General features: G+C 42.6%; 1 protein-coding gene across 2 annotated transcripts in view; it reads left to right on the forward strand.

Annotated features, from left to right (window-relative positions):
* ttc7b (tetratricopeptide repeat domain 7B) overlaps window positions 1-22,896 on the forward strand; it is a 470,264-nt gene that overhangs the window by 164,544 nt on the left and 282,824 nt on the right. For both annotated transcript variants that reach the window (XM_072272880.1, XM_072272891.1), the window contains exon 6: window positions 21,809-21,887. In XM_072272880.1, coding sequence (XP_072128981.1) covers window positions 21,809-21,887 — 79 coding nt within the window. The remainder of the gene's footprint in view (window positions 1-21,808; window positions 21,888-22,896) is intronic.

The raw sequence follows: 22,896 nt of genomic DNA on the forward strand, positions 1-22,896 counted from the left end.
TAGCCAACAGTGTTGTGCCGAACCAGCTAAAAAGCAAATCTAAAACATCCAGACACTAATCCCTCCTACCTACACCATGTCCATGTCACTCCATCTTCCTTACATCCTTTGCCTATCTAAACATTTCTTAAAAACCTCTAATGTATTTGCCTCTACCTGTGCATTCCAGGCTTCCACTCACATCCCCCTTGAACCTATCCCCTCTCATCTCAATGCATGCCCTCTGGTTTTAGACATTTCAACTCTAGGAAACAGGTACTCTCTGTCCACTCTCATAATCTCTGTGCCTCTCATAATGTTGTAAACCTCTATCAGATCTCCCCTCAGCCTCCATTGCTCCGGAGAAAACAGCCCATGTTTATCCAGCCTCTCATGATAGCACGTGCCTTCTAAACCAGATAGCACCTTGGTAAACCTCTTCTGCACCCTCTTCAAAGTCTCAACGTCCTTCCTATAGTGGGATGACCAGAACTGTATGCAATACTCCAGCTGTGGCCTAATCAGAGTTTTATAAAATTGCAACACAATCTCCTGATTTTTAAACTCAATGCCTCGACTAGTAAAAGCAAGCATTCCATAAGCCTCCTGCACCCTCTCAACATGTGTAACCATTTTCAAGGAGCTATGAACTTGGATCCCAAGATCTCCTTGCAGGCCTTGCCTTTACCAATGTACTGCCTCCTTGCATTTGCCCGACTGAGGTGTAAAACCTCACATTTATCTGGATTAAACTCCATCTGCCATTTCTCAGCCCATATCTGCAACTGATCTATATCGTTCTATATTTTTTGCCAGTCTTCTACACTATCCACAACTCCAGCCGTCTTGCAAATTTACTAACTCACGTGTCTACATTTTCATGAAATTTGCTGGTGAACGCAGCAGGCCAGGCAGCATCTCTAGGAAGAGGTACAGTTGACGTTTCGGGCCGAGACCCTTCGTCAGGACTAACTGAAAGAAGAGCTAGTAAGAGATTTGAAAGTGGGAGGGGGAGGAGGAGATCTGAAATGATAGGAGAAGTCAGGAGGGGGAGGGATGGAACCAAGAGCTGGACAGTTGATTGGCAAAATGGATATGAGAGGATCATGGGACAGGAGGCCTAGGGAGAAAGAAAAGGGGGAGGGGGAAGCCCAGAGGATGGGCAAGTGGTATAGTGAGAGGGACAGAGGGAGAAAAAGGAGAGAGAGAACAAAAGGATGTGTGCATATAAATAAATAAATAATGGATAGGGTACGAGGGGGAGGTGGGGCATTAGCGGAAGTTTGAGAAGTCATTGTCCATGCCATCAGGTTGGAGGCTACCCAGCTGGAATATAAGGCGTTGTTCCTCCAACCTGAGTGTGGCTTCATCTTTACAGTAGAGGAGGCCATGGATATCCTCCAACCTGAGTGTGGCTTTGTCTTTACCTGGGCAGCCTCCAACCTGATGGCATGAACATTGACTTCTCAAACTTCCGCTAATGCCCCATCTCCCCCTCGTACCCCATCCGTTATTTATTTATTTATATACACACATTCTTTCTCTCTTTCTCCTCTTTCTCCCTCTGTCCCTCTCACTATACCCCTCGCCCATCCTCTGGGTTTTCCCCCACTCCCCCTTTCTTTTTCAGAATGGCAGGCAGTGACTAGCGGGGTACCGCAAGGGTCAGTGCTGGGACCCCAGTTGTTTACAATATATATTAATGACTTGGATGAGGGAATTAAAAGCAGCATCTCCAAGTTTGCGGATGACACGAAGCTGGGCGGCAGAGGAGGATGCTAAGAGGATGCAGGGTGATTTGGATAGGTTGGGTGAGTGGGCAAATTCATGGCAGATGCAATTTAATGTGGATAAATGTGAAGTTATCCACTTTGGTGGCAAAAATAGGAAAACAGATTATTATCTGAATGGTGGCCGATTAGGAAAAGGGGAGGTGCAACGAGACCTGGGTGTCATTATACACCAGTCATTGAAAGTGGGCATGCAGGTACAGCAGGCGGTGAAAAAGGCGAATGGTATGCTGGCATTTATAGCGAGAGGATTCGAGTACAGGAGCAGGGAGGTACTACTGCAGTTGTACAAGGCCTTGGTGAGACCACACCTGGAGTATTGTGTGCAGTTTTGGTCCCCTAATCTGAGGAAAGACATCCTTGCCATAGAGGGAGTACAAAGAAGGTTCACCAGATTGATTCCTGGGATGGCAGGACTTTCATATGAAGAAAGACTGGATGAACTAGGCTTGTACTCGTTGGAATTTAGAAGATTGAGGGGGGATCTGATTGAAATGTATAAAATCCTAAAGGGATTGGACAGGCTAGATGCAGGAAGATTGTTCCCGATGTTGGGGAAGTCCAGAACGAGGGGTCACAGTTTGAGGATAAGGGGGAAGCCTTTTAGGACTGAGATTAGGAAAAACTTCTTCACACAGAGAGTGGTGAATCTGTGGAATTCTCTGCCACAGGAAACAGTTGAGGCCAGTTCATTGTGACTAACTGAAGGAAGAGTGAGTAAGGGATTTGAAAGTTGGAGGGGGAGGGGGAGATCCAAAATGATAGGAGAAGACAGGAGGGGGAGGGATGGAGCCAAGAGCTGGACAGATGATTGGCAAAAGGGGATACGAGAGGATCATGAGACAGGAGGTCCGGGAAGAAAGACGGGGGTGGGGGGACCCAGAGGATGGGCAAGAGGGACAGAGGGAGAAAAAGGAGAGTGAGAGAAAGAATGTGTGCATAAAAATAAGTAACAGATGGGGTACGAGGGGGAGGTGGGGCCTAGCGGAAGTTAGAGAAGTCGATGTTCATGCCATCAGGTTGGAGGCTACCCAGACGGAATATAAGGTGTTGTTCCTCCAACCTGAGTGTGGCTTCATCTTTACAGTAGAGGAGGCCGTGGATAGACATATCAGAATGGGAATGGGATGTGGAATTAAAATGTGTGGCCACTGGGAGATCCTGCTTTCTCTGGCGGACAGAGCGTAGATGTTCAGCAAAGCGGTCTCCCAGTCTGCGTCGGGTCTCGCCAATATATAAAAGGCCACATCGGGAGCACCGGACGCAGTATATCACCCCAGTCGACTCACAGGTGAAGTGTTGCCTCACCTGGAAGGACTGTTTGGGTCCTTGTTGACCTCTAAATGCTGTTACATATTTATCTATTCAGCACTGATCTCCTGGTACTCCTTATGCTTTTCCTTGGTAAATACTGAAGTGCTCAGTAAGTACCCCCCTCACATTATCTGCATCCAAACAGATGTTCCCTCCTTTATCCTTGAGTGCTTCCGCCTTGCCTTAGCTATTCTGTTGCTCTTGATGCATGTGTAGAATGCCTTGGAACTCACCTTAATTCTACTTGCCAAGGACTTTTCATAGCCCCTCCTGGCTTTCCTAATTCCTTTCTTTAGTTCTTCTCGGGCTTCTTTATACTCCTCATATGCTTCTTTTTTATCCTGACTTATAGAACATAGAACATAGAATAGTACAGCACAATACAGGCCCTACAGCCCACAATGTTGTGCCGACCCTTAATCCCTGCCTCCCATATAACCCCCCAGCTTAAATCCCTCCGTATACCAAAGCTTTACATCCTTTTCTTTTTTCTTCTTGACTAAATTCATCACCTCTCTTGTCTTTCTATCCCCGTTCTTCCTTTTTATAGGAACATATCTTTCCTGTAATCTGTGCAATTGATCTTAAACATAAAATTACCACAGTGCTGTACAAAAGTCTTAGGCACTCAATATGCTAACATTTAGTACCTTGAAATTTATTTCCTTGCAGGCATTTACAGGAAAATAATGAAATACAGTACAATAGAAGTTATGAAAAACAGACACACAACCAATGTGCAAAGAAGACAAATCATGCAAAATAATAATACTAATGGAAAATATATAAATAATACAGAGATATGAATTGTAAAGAAACTGCTGAATTTTACTTTCATTAATAATACAATTGTCTGGTCAGATGAGATTGGGCATTGTAATAAACTTGGAGAAGAGCACCTGTCTGGATCATTGTTGGCGGCTGCAGTAATGCTTCATTGTCAAATTCAGCTAGACTTGCATCTGCAAGAAACATTGAGTAAAATAGTTTAGTTGTAACCTGAAATTTTGGGTTTTCCGATGGATGTGTACACTGTTACATTGGCACTTCTTGTTCGATCTTTTCAAGAAGGCTATTAACTAACCCTTAGAACTTAGGGGCTGTAGAGTTAATGGATGATGTAGACTAGCATCAGTAGCCAGGAATGAGCAAGAGTCTACTGTCTTTTGCATTTGTGAATAACAGTCATTACCAGTAAGAGTGCATTAAGATGGCCTTTATCAATGAAGGTCGGCATGCCATGTGCCTTCTTTACCACCTTATCCATCTGCAAAGCTACCGCACGGGCAGCACAGTAGCATAGCGGTTAGTGCAATTGCCTTACAGCGTCAGCTGTAAGATTGAGATTTGATTCTTATTGCTGTCTACAAGGAGTTTGTACGTTTTCCTCATGGCTATGTGGGTTTCCTCTGGGTCCTCCCGCAGATGATGTGGCTTTACATTATTGAAATGCACAATAAATTTGGGTTTGTAGGAACGCAGCCCTCCTGTAATGTTATTGTGTACTGAAGCATGAACAAAGAAACGACATAGCAGCAAGCTGCAGCAACAGCATGACCAGCTAGAAGTACTGCACTAAGCACGCAGCTCAAATTAAATGTATCTTAATGTAATTAATCCCCGTAACACTGCAAGCCTGACATTCATGTCTGGCTCTGCTCTGATGTTAATTGTGATTTACGTATGCTACCAACCCAGCAAGAGTGATCCCAGTGTAAACCTTTGAATTGTGCGGCAGAGAGAAAGCTCTGAGATCTATAAGATATCGCAAATGCAAAAAGGGGAGAAAGACTGAACAAATTACACCCTGGTGGATTAGGGTGTAGAATTGTTACTTTTCTAGTAATTTTTTTGTAGTTTTAACTACAAAAAATAAGAAAATGCTTGCTTATAATTTTTATATAATCACCTATAGTATATACATGTAACTGTTCAGGTAATTGTAAATTTTCAGGTAATTGTAGTATAGCTGACTATGTATTTTCGAGAAGCTTCTCAGTTTTTCTGCAGTAGGTGCCATGCCACTTGAATCAGACTAACTTTTATCAGTGGGATATACTTCATCTCTGGTCTGAGTTTGAGGCGACCACAATTTATTTTTCTTTGCTTCTTTCTTTGTTATTTTAACATTTAATAAAAATGGACGTAACCACCAACTTGTATGCTTCATTCTTTACTTCTGAAGAACCTCTGGTTCAATATCACCAGATGCAGCAGCCCAACACCTGTGCTGTTTGTCTGACAGGCTTATTCAACAAGGTTGCTCATCACCTGATCTTCATGGCTTAAGTATGATTAAGGTGCCCTTAGAAGTGACTTTTATGACTGATGCTGCTTGTTGCTCATTAGTAATTGCTCTTGGGTTGAAATGCATTCTTGAGTCCTCTTGAACTTATTGCGTGTTGTTGACGCTACTGGTATCCAGACAGTAGGTGAGTTATTTGCCACAGAAAAGCCAAACTCCAATCTACTTATATGGCCATGCTGTTTCTGTGGCTAGTTAAAGGTTATTCTATCCAGGACGTTGATGGTATGGTATTTTGCAAAGTCTTTAATTATTAAAGAGAGATATTTGAAGCTGCTTCCTTGGAATTGGTCACTGCCTGATATTTGAATGGAGTTAATGTTATATACCTTAATTTTAGATTAGATTAGATTATGATTATGACATTATGTAATGTCACCAAAGAGGACAGACTACCTCATTATTTTGGAAATTATGAATAAAACTTAATACTGTAAAATCCTCATGCAAAGTAAATCATGAAGCAGCTTAAAGTACTAACTGGATTAGGACAGATCCCTGAGGCAGTACTTTGTTTATATCCTGTACCTGAGATGTTTGGCTATTAACCACTTTGCCGTACATTGTGATGACGTAACTCCAGCCAGTGGCGATGACTTCCCCCCATTCCCACTGACTTTAGTTTGTCCAAGATGTTAATGCTCAGGAATTTGAAGCTGTTTATTCTTTCTGTCTCTGGCCTACCAATGAAAACTGGCATATAGTCTGCCAACTTCCCCATTCTGAAGTCAACTATTAGCTCCGTGGTTTTGTTGACATGAAGTGTGAGGTTGTTATTGCAGTACCAGCCAACCAGATGTTCTATCTCACTCCTAGATTCTGACTCATTACCCCTTGTGATTCAGCCAACAGCACAGAATTTACAGATGGTATTGGAGCTGTGCTAAACCACATAGTCATAAGTATACAGAGAACAGAGCAAAGGGTGAAGCATGCAGCCTTGATGTATACCCGCGTTGATTGCCAGCGAAGAGGAGATATTGTTACCGATCACTACTTAGTGTGGTCTCTGGATGAGGAAGTTAAGGATCTAGTTGTGAACAGAGAGGTCCAGGTCCAGGAATGTAGTACTAATTTTTTGCTGATGATAATGTTGAATGTTGAAGTGTAGTCGATGAACAGCAGCCTGATGCATGCACTACTGTTGTCCAGATGATCCAGAACTGAATGGACAGGCAGTGAAATAGCATCTGCTGTTGACTTGTTGTGGCATAGGCAAATTATAGAGGATCCAGGTCATTTCTGAGGCTGGAGATGATTTGCGCTAAAATCAATCTCTTGAAGCACTTCATTGCAGTAGATGTATAGTACCGTACAAAAGTCTTAGGCGCATACATAGCACAGTTATGTAGTAATTTTATGTATTGCACTGTACTGCTGCAAAAAAAAAACAAGTTTCATGACATACGTGAGTGATTATAAACCTGATTCTGATATGTGTCTCTATTGTGGATTGAGAGTGGGAAGGGGGCAGGGAGAGGAGAATTATGGTTGAGAAAAGGGGAAGGGAGAGGGGAGGGATCAGCAAGCACCAGAGAGACATTCTGTAATGATCAATAAACCAATTGTTTGGAATTATATCACCTTATCTGGTTGTTCAGGGCTGGGTGTGCCTGCGCCTGCACCACCCCCCATCCCTGCCGTTCCTTTGTTGGGAGGAAAATTTGGAGGGGAATGTCAAAGATATTTTTTTTACAGAGAGTGGTGGGTGCGTGGAATGTGCTGCCATAGGTGTTGATAAAGACAAATACATTAGAGACATTTAAAAGATAGGCACATGGATGATGGAAAAGAAGAGGGCTATGTAGGAAAGAAGGGTTAGATTGAGCTAGAGTAGGAGAAAAGGTCAGCACAACATTGAGGGCCAAAAGGCCTCTATGTTCTATCAGCATACTAATTTGACTGAAAACAAATAAATACCTTTAAAGCAATTGTAGAAATGGTAGCTTAAAAGTTTCTGATATGTGGTAGCATTCTGTTTCTTTTAGAGAGATCTTGACAGATAATCCACCAACCAAGCTGCATGATGGGTCTGAACCCAACGAAAATAAATTGAATAAACCTAGAATAGTAGGCTGTATCAGTAAAAGTGACCAGGCATCATTGAATAAAAAAGTCTTATAAAGATAGATCTAAATATTAGCTTCATTTGTCACATGTACGTTCGAATATCAAAGCAAACAGTGAACTGCATTATTTGCGTCATTGACCAACAGTCTTAAGATGTGCTGGGGGCAGCCTGCAAGTGTCACCATGCTTCCAGCTAACCCTAACCCAAATGTGGGAGGAAACCGGAGCACCTGGAGGAAACCCACGTGGTCACAAGGAGAACATACAAACTCCTTAAAAACAGTGGCAGAAATTGAACCCCACTCCTACAGCTGGTGCTGTAAAGCATTACCAACTACTGTGCAGTTCTTGGTGGTTTACTAATGTCTTTCAAGAAAGGAAGTCTGCTATGTTGGTCATTTTCATCTACATGTGACTCCATACCCCACAGTAATGTGATACCATGTGAAATGAACCAGCAAAGATTCAGTTCAAAAATGGTTAGGTATGAGCACAATAAATATTAGTTGTGCCAGACCATTCCACATTCCATAGTTCCTGGCATTGAATGAAGGTTGACTTGCCAGTGTATCTATATTCAATGATAACTTTATTAGTTATATTTGACCTGATTATTAATGCAAATATCTAATTAGCCAGTCATGTGAAAGCAACATAGAAGCATACAGACATGGTAAAAAGGTTCAGTTGTTGTCAGACCAAACATTACAATGGGGAAGAAATGTGATCTCATTGACTTTGACCACCATGGGACGATTGTTGGTGTCAGACGAGGTGGGTATCTCAAAACCTGCTGATGTCCTGGGATTTTCATGCACACCCAACTCTAGAGTTTTCAGAGAATGGTGTGAAAACCAAAAAGTCATCCAGTTAGTGGCAGTTCTGTGAGTGAAAATGCCTTGTTAATAAGGTCAGAGGATAAGGGCCAAACTATTTCAAGCTGACAGGAGGGCAACTGTAACTCAGACAACCACACATTACAACAATGGTGTACGGAAGAGTATCTGAATGCACAGCATGTCGAACCTTGAAGTGGCTGGGCTACAGCAACAGAAGACCACAAACATACACTCAGTGACCACTTTATAAGAGGCAGGAGGTATCTAATAAAGTGGCCACTGAGTGTAAGTCACGGAAGGGTTTGAACCCTTGATCTTTGGGATGCTACTTAAGTTGGTGTTATTCTACATAACTATTTATCTGATTAGGAAACTGGGAATGTTCCTGCGCATTCCAAAATTGCATCAATACTTTGAAATTAAATCACTAAAGTCAAACAGTTGAAGCAATAAGTAGCTGCAGATTCATGCAGCTTGTGGGTAAATACTCTCATTGCCTTTCACGGAAATAAGATCACACTGAATATACATCGGCAAGCTCAAATTAATGCCTTTCAGTCAATACTAACATTAGTTGCCTTGCTAACAAGCTGCAGATGCATCTCAGAGAATGAATGTTTATCAAGTAGCATTGGCAGGGTAATATATCAGAATCAGGTTAATATCGCTGGCATATTTCATGAAATTTGTTGACTTTGTGGTAGTAGCACAATGTAATGCATAATACTAGAGAGAAAAAACTGTGAATTACAACAAGATATATATGTAGTGAGGTAGTGTTCATGGGTTCAATGTCCATTCAGAAATTAGATGGCGGAGGGGAAGAAGCTGTCACAAACAAGAGAAAATCTACAGATGCTGGAAATTGAAGCAACACACACAAAATGCTGGAGAAATTCAGCAAGCCAGGCAGCATCTATGGAAAAAAATACAGTCGACATTTGGAGCCAAGGCCCTTTGGCAGGACTAGAGAAAAAAAGATGAGTAGATTTACAAGGTGGCAGGAGGGGAGAGAGAAGCACAAGGTGATAGGTGAAACCAGGGGGAGGAGCACCAGAGAGAGGCGATGGGCAGGCATAGAGATAAGGTGAGAAGGAAAAGGAGATGGTGAATGGTGAAGTGGGGGGAGCATAACTGGAAATTCGAGAAGTTGATGTCCATGCCATCAGGTTGGAGGTTACCCAGGTGTTCTCCAACCTGGGGGAGGTGTCATCACAACAGTAGAGGAGATCGTGGTTAGACACATGGGAATGGGAAGTGAATTAAAATGGGTAGCCTCTGGGAGAGCGTGCTTTTTCTGGCAGATGGAGAATGGGTGCTCGGCGTAGTGGTCACCCAATCTATATCGGGTTTTGCCAATAAGCAGGAGGCTACACCAGGAGCACTGAAAACAGTAGAATGACCCCAACAGACTCATAGGTGAAGTGAGTCTGGAAGGGCTGTTTGAGGCCCTGAATTGTAATGAGGGAGGAGGTATAGGAGCAGATGAAGGATAAATGCCAAGAGGGAGATTAGTGGGGAGGGATGGATGGACAAGAGAGTCACATAGGGAGCAATCCTGTGGAAAGCAGAAAGTGGGGGCTAGGGAAAGATGTGCTTAGTGGTGGGATCCCGGTGGAGATGGCAGAAGTTCCAGAGAATTATGTGCTGGGTGTGGAGACTTGTGGGATGGTAGGTGAGGACAAGAGGAATCCTATTCCTGATAGGGTGGTGGGAGGATGGGGTAAGAGCAGATGTGTGTGAAATGGAAGAGATGCAGTTGAGGGCAACGTTGATGGCGAAGGAAGGGAAGTGGTTTTTTTTTGAAAAAGGAGGACATCTCTTTCATTTAAGAATGAAAGGCCTCATCCTGAGCAGATGTGGCAGAAACAGAGGAATTGAAAGAAGGGGATGGCGTTTTTACAAGTAACAGGGTGGGAGGAGATATAGTCCAGGTAGCTGTGAGAGTCTGTGGATTTATAATAGACATCAGTAGTTAAACTGACTCCGGAGATAGAGACAAAAAGATTGAGAAAGGAGAGGGAGGTGTCAGAAATAGACCAGGTAAATTTGAGGGCAGGGTGGAAGTTGGAGGCAGAGTTGATGAAGTCGCCAAGCTCTGCGTGGGTGCAGAAAGCAGCACCAATGCAGTTGTTGATGTAGTGTAGGAAAATTGGGGGGTGGACACCAGTGCAGGCTTGGAACATAGACTGTTCCATGTAGCTGACAAAAAGACAGGCATAGGTGGGACCCATGTGAATGCCCATGGCTGCTCCTTTTGGTTGAAGGAAGTGGGAAGAACCAAAGAAGAAATGATTAAGACTGAGGACAACTTTCACTAGACAGAGGAGAGTGGTGGTGGAGGGGAACTGGTTGGGTCTGGTATCCAGAAAGAAATGGAGAGCTTTGAGGCCTTTCTGGTGCGGGATGGATCTGTATAGGGACTGGACATCCGTAGTGAAAGTAAGATGATGAGAGCCAGGGAACTTGAAATCATTGAAAAAATCCAATTGGAAGCTGGCAATGAAAAGGCCCAGAGCAGGCAGAAGACCAGGGCATGGTATCCAGGAAGAGGAGAAGGGGTCATCAGTGCGGGGTGGAGAGTCTTTGCCAAAGAAGTAGGCTCTGAGTTGGAGGCGGCCGGAGAAGATCTCAATGCCATGGTGGGTACAGAACTCATTGAGGTGTGGGTGCAGAGTGACAAAGGTGAGGCCCTTACTGAGGACAGGACGCTCTGCCTCAGAGAGGGGGTCAGAAGGAATGGTGAAGACCTGGCATAGATGAGAGCTGGGATTGGAGGGGGAAGGGGGTTGGAAGTGTCTGAGGAGAAAGGAGGTTTGGATTGTTCAGGGATGGTGGGGTGAAAGGAAGTTGGATGTTCTAAGGACCTAAGACCTGGTGGTGGGGGAAGAAGTTGTTCCTGAATCATTGAATGTGTGCCTGCACGCTTCTGTATCTCCTACCTGATGGTAGCAATGAGAACAGGGCGTGACATGGGTGACAAGGGTCCTTAATGATGGACATCACCTTTTTGAGGCATCCCTCCTTGATGTCCTGGTTACCACAGAGACTAGAGCTCATAATGGAGCTGACTAAGTTTACAACTCTCTGCAACTTACTGCGATCCTGTGCAGTAGTTCCTCCCCACACCCCCATACCATACGGTGATGTACCTGTAGACAGTTAGAATGATTTACACAGTACATCTGTAGAAATTTACGAGTGTTTCTGAAGATATGCCAAAGCTTCTCAAACTACTAATGAAATATAGCCACTATCGTGCATTCTTGTGGTATTGTAGCAGTCAAATAGCTCCCCATTGTCGAATTGTCCCATAACTCTAACATAGCAATTAATCTGTTACTTGAAATACTGGGTGTAGGAGCAAGGATTTTGAATCAATTCTGTCAAAGCAAATATTTTCAAGTAAAAATTATTATTTAATTATAATTATTTCTATGTTGATTATACTGTACACATGTCCACACACATTCATCATACATCCCTTTTATTCCTAGGATCATTCTCATAAACCTCTGAACCTTCTTCAATGCCAGCACATTTTAAGAATATACCTTGAAAACAGAGATGAGGATAAATTTCATTAGTCAGAGGGTGCTGATCCTGTGAATTCATTGCCACAGTCAATTGTAGAGGCCAAGTCATTGTATATATTTAGAGTGGAGGTTGACAATTTCTTGATTAGTAAGGGCGCCAAATGTCATGGGGTGAAGGCATAACATAATCAGCCATGATGCAAGGGCAGAGCAGATTCAGTTGGCTGAATGGCCCAATTCTGTTCCTATGTCTTATGGCCTTACGGCTTCATTTCATTGAGTTCCCTCCTCCTTTGACTATTCCTCTTCAGTTCATCTATATGCTGTCTACTTCAGCTACTTCCTGTAGCAGGATGGTTCACATACTCGCTGGATAAAGAAACGCCTCCTGGATTCATTAGTAACTCTTTTGTAACTGCTTCGTTAATCCCACGGAGGTGTGATAGGTGTATATAGTATTCGTATAGTTTACACTATCGCCATTATACTGATCAGTATTTATTTAATTTATTAATTTAATCTATGTATTTAATTTTTTTGTATTAGCGCAGTTTGCCTTTTTTTGCATATTGGTTATTTGTCATTTGTGGGTAGATTTTCATTGTTTCTATTGTATTTCTTTGTTCTACTGTGAATGCTTGTAAGTAAATTAATCTCAGGGTATTGTATGGCGACACACAATATACGTACTTTAAATTTACTTTGAACTTTGAAAATCTTCACACAGACAGTGGTGGGGGCCTGGAGTGTGCTGCCAGGAGCCATCACAGGCAAAACCCATTCCACCTTTGACACATTTGTATGGAGCACTGCCACAAGAGAGTAGCTTCTTTCATCAAGGACCTCATCAGTGTCTTCAATATAACATCCCATCTCCCGTACTCCATCATGACTTTATGAAGGCAAATGTTCCAAAAAGCTCTCTTTATGATGCTTTCTGTCTGTGACACCACTTTCAAGGAATTGTGGATCTGTGATGACTCTCTATGGTGAGAAATTGGTGGAAATCCAAGGAGATGATGGCATGGAAAGCAAGTGCCTGGGGAAGCCACTTTATGTACAAACTCTCTCACTTCTAGTGGTGAGGTCCCGGCTTTGTAAGTAGAACTAAGAAGGTATTTACTGTCACCTTAGGTAACTGCATGGGCTATGAAGTATTTATTGGGTTATATCATTAGACAATCCCGACTGAAAGCAATGCAATTGTGTCCCATTAATAGAGCCACATTCCTGCTTAACCAATTTATATCATCCTTGTAGCAACACCAGGGGAACTGTGGATGATTAGTTGTTATGGTGCTTATGTTACTTACCAGTCAGAACAGTTTCTCTTTTCTGTTAAACTAGTAATATGAACTTCAAACTAACTTAAATCTGTAAGCTTCAGGATTCATCCTGTACAAACATTTACATTGTTGTAACTTCCTATTTCTCCATGGAGTTAATAGAGTATATCATTTATTCAGAAGAATGTCAATATTATGATCAAACTGAGAAGTGAAAAGTGATTCATGGTTTCAATATATGCTTAAGCCAACCATCAAAATAGGGAAGTTTGTACTGTGCGGCTGTAGTGTGAGACTAATCAGTATAATGGTGATAGTCTAAACTATACAAATACTGTCTACAGCCATCACACTTCTGTGGGACTAGTGAAGCAGTGCTGAAAAACCCAGAAGTGTTACAGATTCTAACTCCAGCACATATCTTCTCAGATCACTAACTCCAGCATTAATATATGGGGATAACACTGCCATTGCCTGAGTGCATTAAGAATGCTGTTTTAGTAGAAAATCAAATCAATTTGCTGTTTTTAAAAAAGTGGGCCAAAGTTAATAATTTAAACTAAATCAGTAATAGAACATAGAACAGTACAGCAAAGGAACAGGCCCTTTGGCCCACATTGTTGTACAGAACTAATTAAACTCATAATTAAATGCAAAAATAAACTAATCTCTTCTACATACAGTATCCATATCCTTCCATTTCCTGCATATTCATGTGCCTGTCAAAGAGCCTCTTGAATGTCCCCTTTGTATTTCAGATTTCAGATTCATTTTATTTATCACATGTACATCGAAACATACAGTGAAATATGCCATTGTGTTAGCAACCAACACAACCTAAGGATATACTAGGGGCAGCTCACAAGTGTCACCACACATTCCAGCACCAACATGGCAAACCCACACTGTTCCAACACAAAGCAGCAACAGTAACAACACAATAATAGCTATAAAACAACAACAGCAAAATAAAGACCCCTTTCCTTCCTGTCTCCCACCCACCCACTCACACACACAGGCAGGCTTCCAACCCAGGACAGGCACAGCCTTCAGCTTCCAGTGGACTCGCAGACATTAGGCTTCCAAATTTCCTAGTGGACTTGCAGACTTCCTCAGTGAACTTGCAGACTCACAGCTTTGGCTATTAGGTCTTGACCTCTGGAATTACTGACTTTGGTCTTCAACCTTTGGGCTTCGATCTTGTTATCAATCCCAGGACTTGACAATGACAGGACCACAAACTCCAGGCCTCCTAGATCGACTTACTGATCTAGGAGATCACCAGCCTTCAGCTTCCTGTCTGCACTGACCTCTGATCGTGGAACCCACCAAAATGAGGGATTTGCCATCCTGGGGGTGTCACCAGCCCTCATTCCTGCTGGTCTTGATGACACAACATCTATCCATGGGAATTTTGACGATTAGAGCACTCTAACCTGAATCCTGGCCTGATCTCTAACTCCCCAACATCCCTGTCCCTAAACCATAACCTGACCCCTAACTCTCCACTCTGTTCTCAAAACCCTCCCTTATGAACCTAAAAATAACTAAGACAGAGCCATGAATTCAATGGAGACAGCAGCTCAGCACAGACTTGACCAGAACCCCACCAGCACCTCTGGCAGCACATTCCAGTTTACTCTATGTGTAAATTTTTTTTTAAAAATTGTCCCACATACCTCCTTTGAACTTATCTCCTCAATTGATACTATTATTTAAGTTACTTAAATACCAAATTTGAGAAGAAATGGAAAAATGGTCTGCTGGAGGTACACTCAATGGGTCGAGCAGCATGTGTGGAAGGAATAGGAACTGTTGATGTTTCAGGTCAAAACCCTGAACCACCTTCAGAAATGAAGACATATTTCTCCAAGAAAGAGATAACTGAGGGGTGACCAGTTTAAAGATTATGAACGCAGTCCAGACGGTGGCTGCATCACCATCTGGTATGGGGGGTGGGGGCAGAGGCAACTGCACAGGATCGAAAGAAGCTGTAGAAAGTTGTGAACTCAGTCAGATCCATCATGGGCAATAGCCTTCCCAGCATCCATCATTAATGGCCCATCATTAAAAACAACACATTTCATGACATATGCCTGTGACATTAAGTCTGATTCTGATATAAAATATAGAACAGATCAGTACAGGAACAGATACTTCGGCCCACAATGCCAAATTAAATTAATTATCTTTTGCCTGATCCAAGTTCCTCTATTACCTGCATAATCTTGTACCTGTCTAAAAGCCTTTTAGGTGCCTCTATCAGATCTGCTTCCACCACCACCACCCTTCAAGGTCAAAGTAAAATTTATTATCAAAGTAGCTTTATGTTACCATATACTACCTTGATATTCTTTTTCTTGCAGGCATTTACAGGAAAATAAAAAATACAAAAGAATTTACAAAATTCTATACATAAACAAAGACTGACAAACAGCCAATGTGCAAGGACAGATTGTGCAAAGAAAATAATCTGGGGAATGTGGGTTGTAAAGAGTCTTCGAAAGTGAGTCTGTAGATGGTGGGATCAGTTCAGTGTTCAGCTGAGTGAAGTTATCCAGGTTGGTTCAGGATCTTGATAGTTGTAGGGTAACCGTTTCTGAACCTGGTAGTGTGGGTCCGAAGGCCTCTGTACTTCCTTCCCAATTACATCCATGTGCCCAAGAGTCTCTTAAATGCCCCTAACATGTCTGCCTCTGCCACGGCCTCTGGTAGCGTGTTCCACACCCCAATCATTCTCTATGACATCCCTCCATACTTCCCTGCAATCACCTTAAAATTATGCCCCCCCCCCACCCCCCGTATTAGCCATTTCTGCCCTGGGAAAAAGATGCTTGTCCACTTTATGTGTGCTTCTGTTTATCTTAAACACTTCTGGCAAGTCATCTCTCATCTTCCTTGTTCGAAAAAGAAAATTCCAGGTCACTCAACTTTTCCATGATAGATAATGCATGATTGCTTGGATGAGTGAAGCTCCAACATGGTGAAGCTAGGACAGAACAGTACAGCACAGTACAGGTCTATTGGCCCATGATGTTGAACCTACTCCAAGATCACTCTAACAGCACCTCACACAGCACCCTCTGTTTGTCTTTCATCCATGTGCCTATCTAAGAGTCTCTTAAATCCCCCTAATGAATCTGCCTTTACCACCACACCTGGCAGTGAGTTTCATACACTTACCACTCTCTGTGTAAAAATCCTACCTCTGACAAACACCGCCCCCCATACTTTTCGACAATCACCTTAAAATTATGCCCCCTTGTATTAGCCATTTCCACCCTGGGAAAAAGATGCTGGCTTCTTATCACCTGATATGCATCTATCAAGTCACCTGTCATCCTCCTCTGCTCCAGAGAGAAAAGCTGTAGCTCATTCAACCTTTCCATAAACTCTTCTTGCTTGGATGAGTGAAGCTCCAACATCTATCAACACCTTCCTGGCTAAAGCAACCTGATTGATTGGCTCCCCATCAATAATCCTGAACATTCATTCCTTCTGACACAGACACACCCATGGCTACAGTAGTGCCACCTGTAAAATGCAATCTAATCCCTCATGGCAAGTTACTCAGACAGCACCTCGCAATCTCACCCTCCACCACCAAGAAGGACAAGCTCAGTTCACTCTGCCAGCTGCAGGCTCCCCTCCAAACTGTAGCACAGAACTTGGACAGGAGGTCATAGCCCCAGAATTGAAGGGCTGCCTGTATGCTAAAACGTGGGTTATGACCAAAGGAAAAAATGGCTGGAGTCGCTTAGCACTTTAGTGGAGGGGTATTTATTAGGTGCGCCAAAAGTCAAACTTACAAAAATGAGCAAAAATAGCTGAAGGAAAACTGCCAATATTTACAAAAAGATGTCTAACAGAAAATATAATAATAGCACTGTATTTATTCTGGTCCAGTGTGAAGTTGCAATCCTTGCAGCTCCTATCTCTCTCCCCTACAGAGGGTGGAGAGCCCTGTTTATTAGGCACCAGGACCTACCATCTTTAAATATCCACAAAGTTAACTTAATAGTACACAAGTTAGAATATGATGTACCCCACAATGTAGTTACAATCGTATTGCAAAATAAACAGAAGTATCTGCCTTAAACACAGTACAGTATATAAACAACATATACTCATTACTAAAGAAATGGAATATACTGTCGGGTAAGGCAGGAAGGCACCGTAAAGCCAACCCGAGTGCATCAGAGAATAAATTAATGGAAGAGATGCAGTTGAGGGCAGCGTTGATGGTGGATCAGCTCGGTTTAGGACCCATTAAGACTATATCAGGGAAGACACTGAAGTGTGTACACTCAGTGCAACAAAAGCAGAATGACAAGGCAATGTTTGTTTGTGTGTGTGAATGTACATGTAAGAGTACATTTACCGAGTGTTTTTTGTCACAGTGTGTGGGAGTGGGTGGGTTGGTGAGTATTGGTGGTGTTGTTGCTGCTTGTGTTGTTCTGCTGAATATAACGTGCATACCATGTAGGCACCACAATGTGTGGCGACACTTATGGGCTACCCATAGCACGTCCTTAGGTTATGCTGGTTGTTAACGCAGGCAACACATTTCACAGTATGTTTCAATGTACTTCTGAGAAATAAATTCACCTGAATCTGAGTATCATTGATCGTTTATCACTGTTGAAGTCTAAATCCTGGAACTCCTTTCTTAACAACTCTTTGGGAGCAGCTTCACCAAAAAGACTGAGGTGTTTCAACTGCCACCTCCTTCTGAATGGCAGTAGGGCAATAGATGCTGGTCTCCTCAGCCATACCCAATTTCATTTCATTAAAATGAATTAAGAAATGTTATACACTGCTGTGAAATGTGGGAGACATTTCTTTCTAAAGTGAAGAATTCACACCAACATCAAAACCAGGGGTGACAGATAAGTTCAGGGTGAAGCTGAATTTTTTTTTGTTAAATGCAGGCTTCATGCAACATGACTGGACTGAAACCCAGCGTTATACCACCCAAACCTTAGAGTGTCACACAGGGTCACACAGCATCTGTGAAGGGAAATGGACAGTCGATGGTTCAGGTTGAGACCCTTCAGATGGATTGAGAGATCAGCCAGATGAAAGATCTCACCTGTAAAATGTCGACTGTCCATTTCCCTCCGTAGATGCGGCCTGACCCACCGAGTGCCTTCAGCACTTTGTGCATTGCTCCATATTCAGCACTTTTTGTGTGGTGCCACAGTAGTGTAGCGGTTAGCACAATGCTGTTGCAACTCAGGGCGTCGGAGTTTGGAGCTCAATTCTGGTGTCATCTGTGAGGAGTCTGTACGTCCTCCCCTTGGAATTCGAAGGTTTTCTCCCACAGACTGAAGATGTACCACTTAGTAGGTTAATTGGTCACTGTTAATTGTCCTATGATTAGGTTTAGGTTAAATCGGGGATCACTGGGTGGCATAGCTCAAAGGGCTGGAAGGGCCTATTCCACTCTGTATCTCAGTAAAAATAAATATTCCAAGCATCTGCAGTCTCTTGTGTCTCCTCAAAATCCCCTCCACCTTTCAATAATATCATATTTGTTTTGTCTGATATCCATACCAATGTACCATAGCTTCCAACCAAAGAAAATCACAACTAGATCTTTACAAAGATTGTTGTTTAAAAGCTTACAGAATTCACATCTAGGGCACTTTCAACTAATTGAAGTATTACTTGGAGTATTGTGTTTGTTTCTGGTTGCCTCTTTATAGGAAGGATACAGAAGGTCCTGTTCCTATGCTGCACTATGCTCTGCCTCAGAAGTCAGTGGAGGCCAATTCTCTGGATGCTTTCAAGAAGGAGTTAGGTAGAGCTCTTAATGATGGCAGAGTTAATGGATATGGGGAGAAGGCAGGAACGGGGTACTGATTGTGGATGATCAGCCATGATCACAGTGAATGGTGGTGCTGGCTCAAAGGGCCGAATGGCCTACTCCTGCACCTATAGTCTATTGTCTATTCTATATATTTAGAGAGTGTGCAGAGGAGAATTATCAGGATGCTGCCTGAATTAGAGAGTATGGCTTATAAGGATAGGTTCAACACGCTGGGCTCTTCTGTTTGGACTGAAGGAGGTTGATAGAAGTGTATAAAATGATAAGAGACATAGAAAGAGTGGACAGCTAGAAGCTTTTTACCAGGGCATATACAAGAGGGCATAATTTTAAGGTGATTGGAGGAAAGTAAAAGGACTTAAACGGATTAGGAGAATGGGCAAGAAAGTGGCAAATGAAATACAATTTTGGAAAATGCATGGTCATGCACTTTGGTAGTAGAAATAAATGTGCAGACTATTTTCTAAATAGGGAGAAAATCCAGGAATCTGAAATGCCGAGGGACTTGGAAGTCCTTGTACAGAACACCCTGAAAGTTAAATTGCAGGTTGAGTCAGTGGTGAGGAAGGCAAATGCCATGCTAGCATTCTTTTCAAGAGGTCCAGAATACAAGAGCAAGGGTGTGATGCTAAGACTTTATAAGGCACTGGTGAGGCCTCACCTTGAGTATTGTGAACAGTTTTGGGCCCGTCATCTTCGAAAAGATGTTCCAGGAATGAAAGGGTTATCATACGAGAAGCGTTTGATGGCTTTGGGTCTGTACTTACTGGAATTCAGAAGAACGAGGGGGGATCTCATTGAAGCCTTTTGAATGTTGAAAGGCCTAGACAGAGTAGATGTGGAAAGGATGTTTCCCATGGGGGGAGTCTAAGACAAGAGGGCACAGCCTCAGGATAGAGGGGTGCCCTTTCAAGACAGAGATGTGGAGAAACTTCTTTAGTAAATGGTGGTGAATTTGTGGAATCTGTTGCCACATGCAGCTGTGGAGGCCAAGTCTTTGGGTGTATTTAAGACAGAGATTAATAGGTTCTTGATTGGACATGGCATCAAAAGTTATGGGGAGAAGGCTGGGAACTGGGGTTGAGGAGAAGATTAAAAAAAGGATCAGCCATGATTGAATGGTGGAGCAGACTCAATGGGCCAGATGGCTTAATTCTGCTCCTATGTTTTATGGTCTTATGGGATGTCAGAGGTAGGTTTTTTTACATAGGTGGGTACGTGGGACCCTGCCTGGCAGATACAGTATATTAGGAACATTTAAGAGACTCTTAATAGGCACATGGATGAATGGAAGAATGCAGGACTATGTGGGAGGGAAGGGTTAGATTGATCTTTGAGTAGGTTTAAAGGTCAGCACAACATCATGGGTCAAAGGGCCTGTACTGTGCTGTATTGTTCTGTGTTCAATCTTCTGTTCCCTCAGCGGTTTAGACTTCCATCTCTGCCATCATCCATTGGTGGTTATGCAGAAGATAAAATGCCCGACTTTTTAATCTACTTTATCTTATCAAGGACATTCCCTCAGTCCTCCATGACTCTCCCTGTCACTTTGTTTGATGTCTAATTTTTCCCAGGCCTAAAGAAAGGACATCAGTCATGACCATTAACTGTATCTGTATCTGTATCTCTGCAGATACTGCCTGACCTGCAGAGTATTTACAACATTTTCTGGTTTTATGTCACATCATTTAATGCTGCATCACTCTTTATAGATCACCTAGTTTAAGGACAGGTTCTACCCCACTGTTACCAGACGGTTGAGGCACTCCACAGGTCAAGAAGCATCAGTAGGTGAATCAACACCTTCCGGCAGCTGTATCCAACTTCACTCTCCCCTCTTCCCACCCTGCTCCATCTGTCTCCTCATTTTAGTTTCCTCTTCATTTATCATCCATCATCAACCTACTGCAGTTTTCCAACTCCATCCCTCCCCTCTCCTACTTGACTTGACCTGCCTATTATCCTCCACCCTTCCTCAGTCCACCAATCACCTTGGGCTCCTGTGTCAGCCCTCCACATCTCCTCTTTGTTCTGTCTGTCTGTCCTCTCCACTCTCCGGGTTTTAATTCCTTTACCCACCACAGATGCTGTTTGACCCACTAAGAGTGGATTACTTATGCATAGGCTAAATCAGGGGAAGTTAATGTTTCCATCTTTGAAAAGTATCAGTAAAGTATTTGGAAATGGAATTGGTTTATTATAATCACGTTTACCAAGGTACTTTGAAAAGTTTGTCTTGCATAGTGTGCATGTAGATCAAATCATTACACAGTGCTTTGAGTTAGAACAAGATAAAACAATAACAGAATACAGAATAACATGTAAAATTGGGTTTTATAGCCATTATCACCATTAGAAATACCAGCTAAAGACCTAGTGTTGTTCAGTTGATTAGCAGTTGGTTCAGAGTATTGAACTCCTTATTAAAATAAAACATGTTTTTGTTATTTTTTTAGTATTACATTTATTTTTATTTAACAGTACAGCATGATAACAGGTTCTTCCAGCCTAATGCGCCCATTTACACCCAAGTTACCAATTAACCTACTAACCCTCATGGCTTTGGAATGTAGCAGGAAACTGGAGTACCCAGAGGAAAATGGAGGGTTATGTAGGAGGGAGGGTTAGATTGATCTCGGAGTAGGTATAAAGGTTAGGCACAAAATCTTGGGCTGAAGAACATGTACTATCTATACTGTTCTATATTCTATGAATCCCATGCAGTCAAGGAAAAAAATACAAACTCGTTACACAAAGTATGGAATTGAACCCTTCATTGGTGCTGCAACAGCATATTGCTAACGCCTGCACTACTGTGCTGCAAAAAGCTTATTATTTCTTCTTAATTTCATTATACAGAAACTTGACACGCGGAGTTAATCGGTTTCGAGAGATTTTGAGAGCTGTGGAAACGAGGACGACGCAGAATCTGCGGATGGTGAGTGGCTAAATGTGCTGCATGGTGAAAGAAGTTGGTTTTGGTATGCCAGGCTGAAGCATACTGATTTTTGCTGGCAGCTCCAAGTGTGTCTGTCTTCCAAGCATGTATTCTGGGGCACAGAAATCCAGGTATCTCCTGATAGGTTTAGAGGGTCATTATGTGTCAGCTTGCTTCATAGCCAGGCTCCCTATGGAGCGCAGTGGAAGATTACCACTGAGAACCTGCACCAAGATGCTTTTGGCAAAGACACCATCAACTTCGGTAGGCATTGTTGATCCATAATAAAGGTCATTCCACACAGAAACAAGAACTTTAGCATGCTAAATCTATGCCAGCCATCAAGCATCCAAGGGAATAATCCCAATTTATTCTTCCCACCTTTCCATTAACTCGTCATACATTAACCCTTTCATTTCTGGGGTCATTCTCATGAACCTCCACTGAACCCTCTTCAATGCTGACACATCCTTTCTTAGATATGGGGCCTAAGGAATACTCTTCTGTCAAGCCTCTTGGACCTTGTTTTATAATTTTCCTCCATTATTAAATTGAGTAAGTAATTTTTTTTAGTGGAATGATCGTACTCTGTGCCATTGTTAATACCACTTGCTACTGGTTCAATAGAATCAAAAACATTTCTATTTTTGTAGTGCAAATCTTGCTCCCCCTTCCTCATACCAGTTCCTTCAGAAGGCCCTGTCATACCTGTAAATTGGCCACATAGGCACCAAATGTCTTCTGCCTTCTTGGTTCAAGTAATATTGCGTCTTGTGGAGAGGATGTTTCCAATAGTGGGAGAGTCTAGGGTTAGAGGGCACAGCCTCAGAATAGAAGGACATACCTTTAGAACAGAGATGTGGAAGAACTTAAACACGAGGAAATCCGCAGATGCTGGAAATTCAAGCAACACATACAAAATGCTGGTCTCGGCCCGAAACGTCGACTGTACTTCTTCCTATAGATGCTGCCTGGCCTGCTGTGTTCCACCAGCGTTTTGTGTGTTGTG

This window comes from Mobula birostris, chromosome 1 (genome assembly GCF_030028105.1).
Source record: "Mobula birostris isolate sMobBir1 chromosome 1, sMobBir1.hap1, whole genome shotgun sequence".
Lineage (NCBI taxonomy): Eukaryota > Metazoa > Chordata > Chondrichthyes > Myliobatiformes > Myliobatidae > Mobula > Mobula birostris.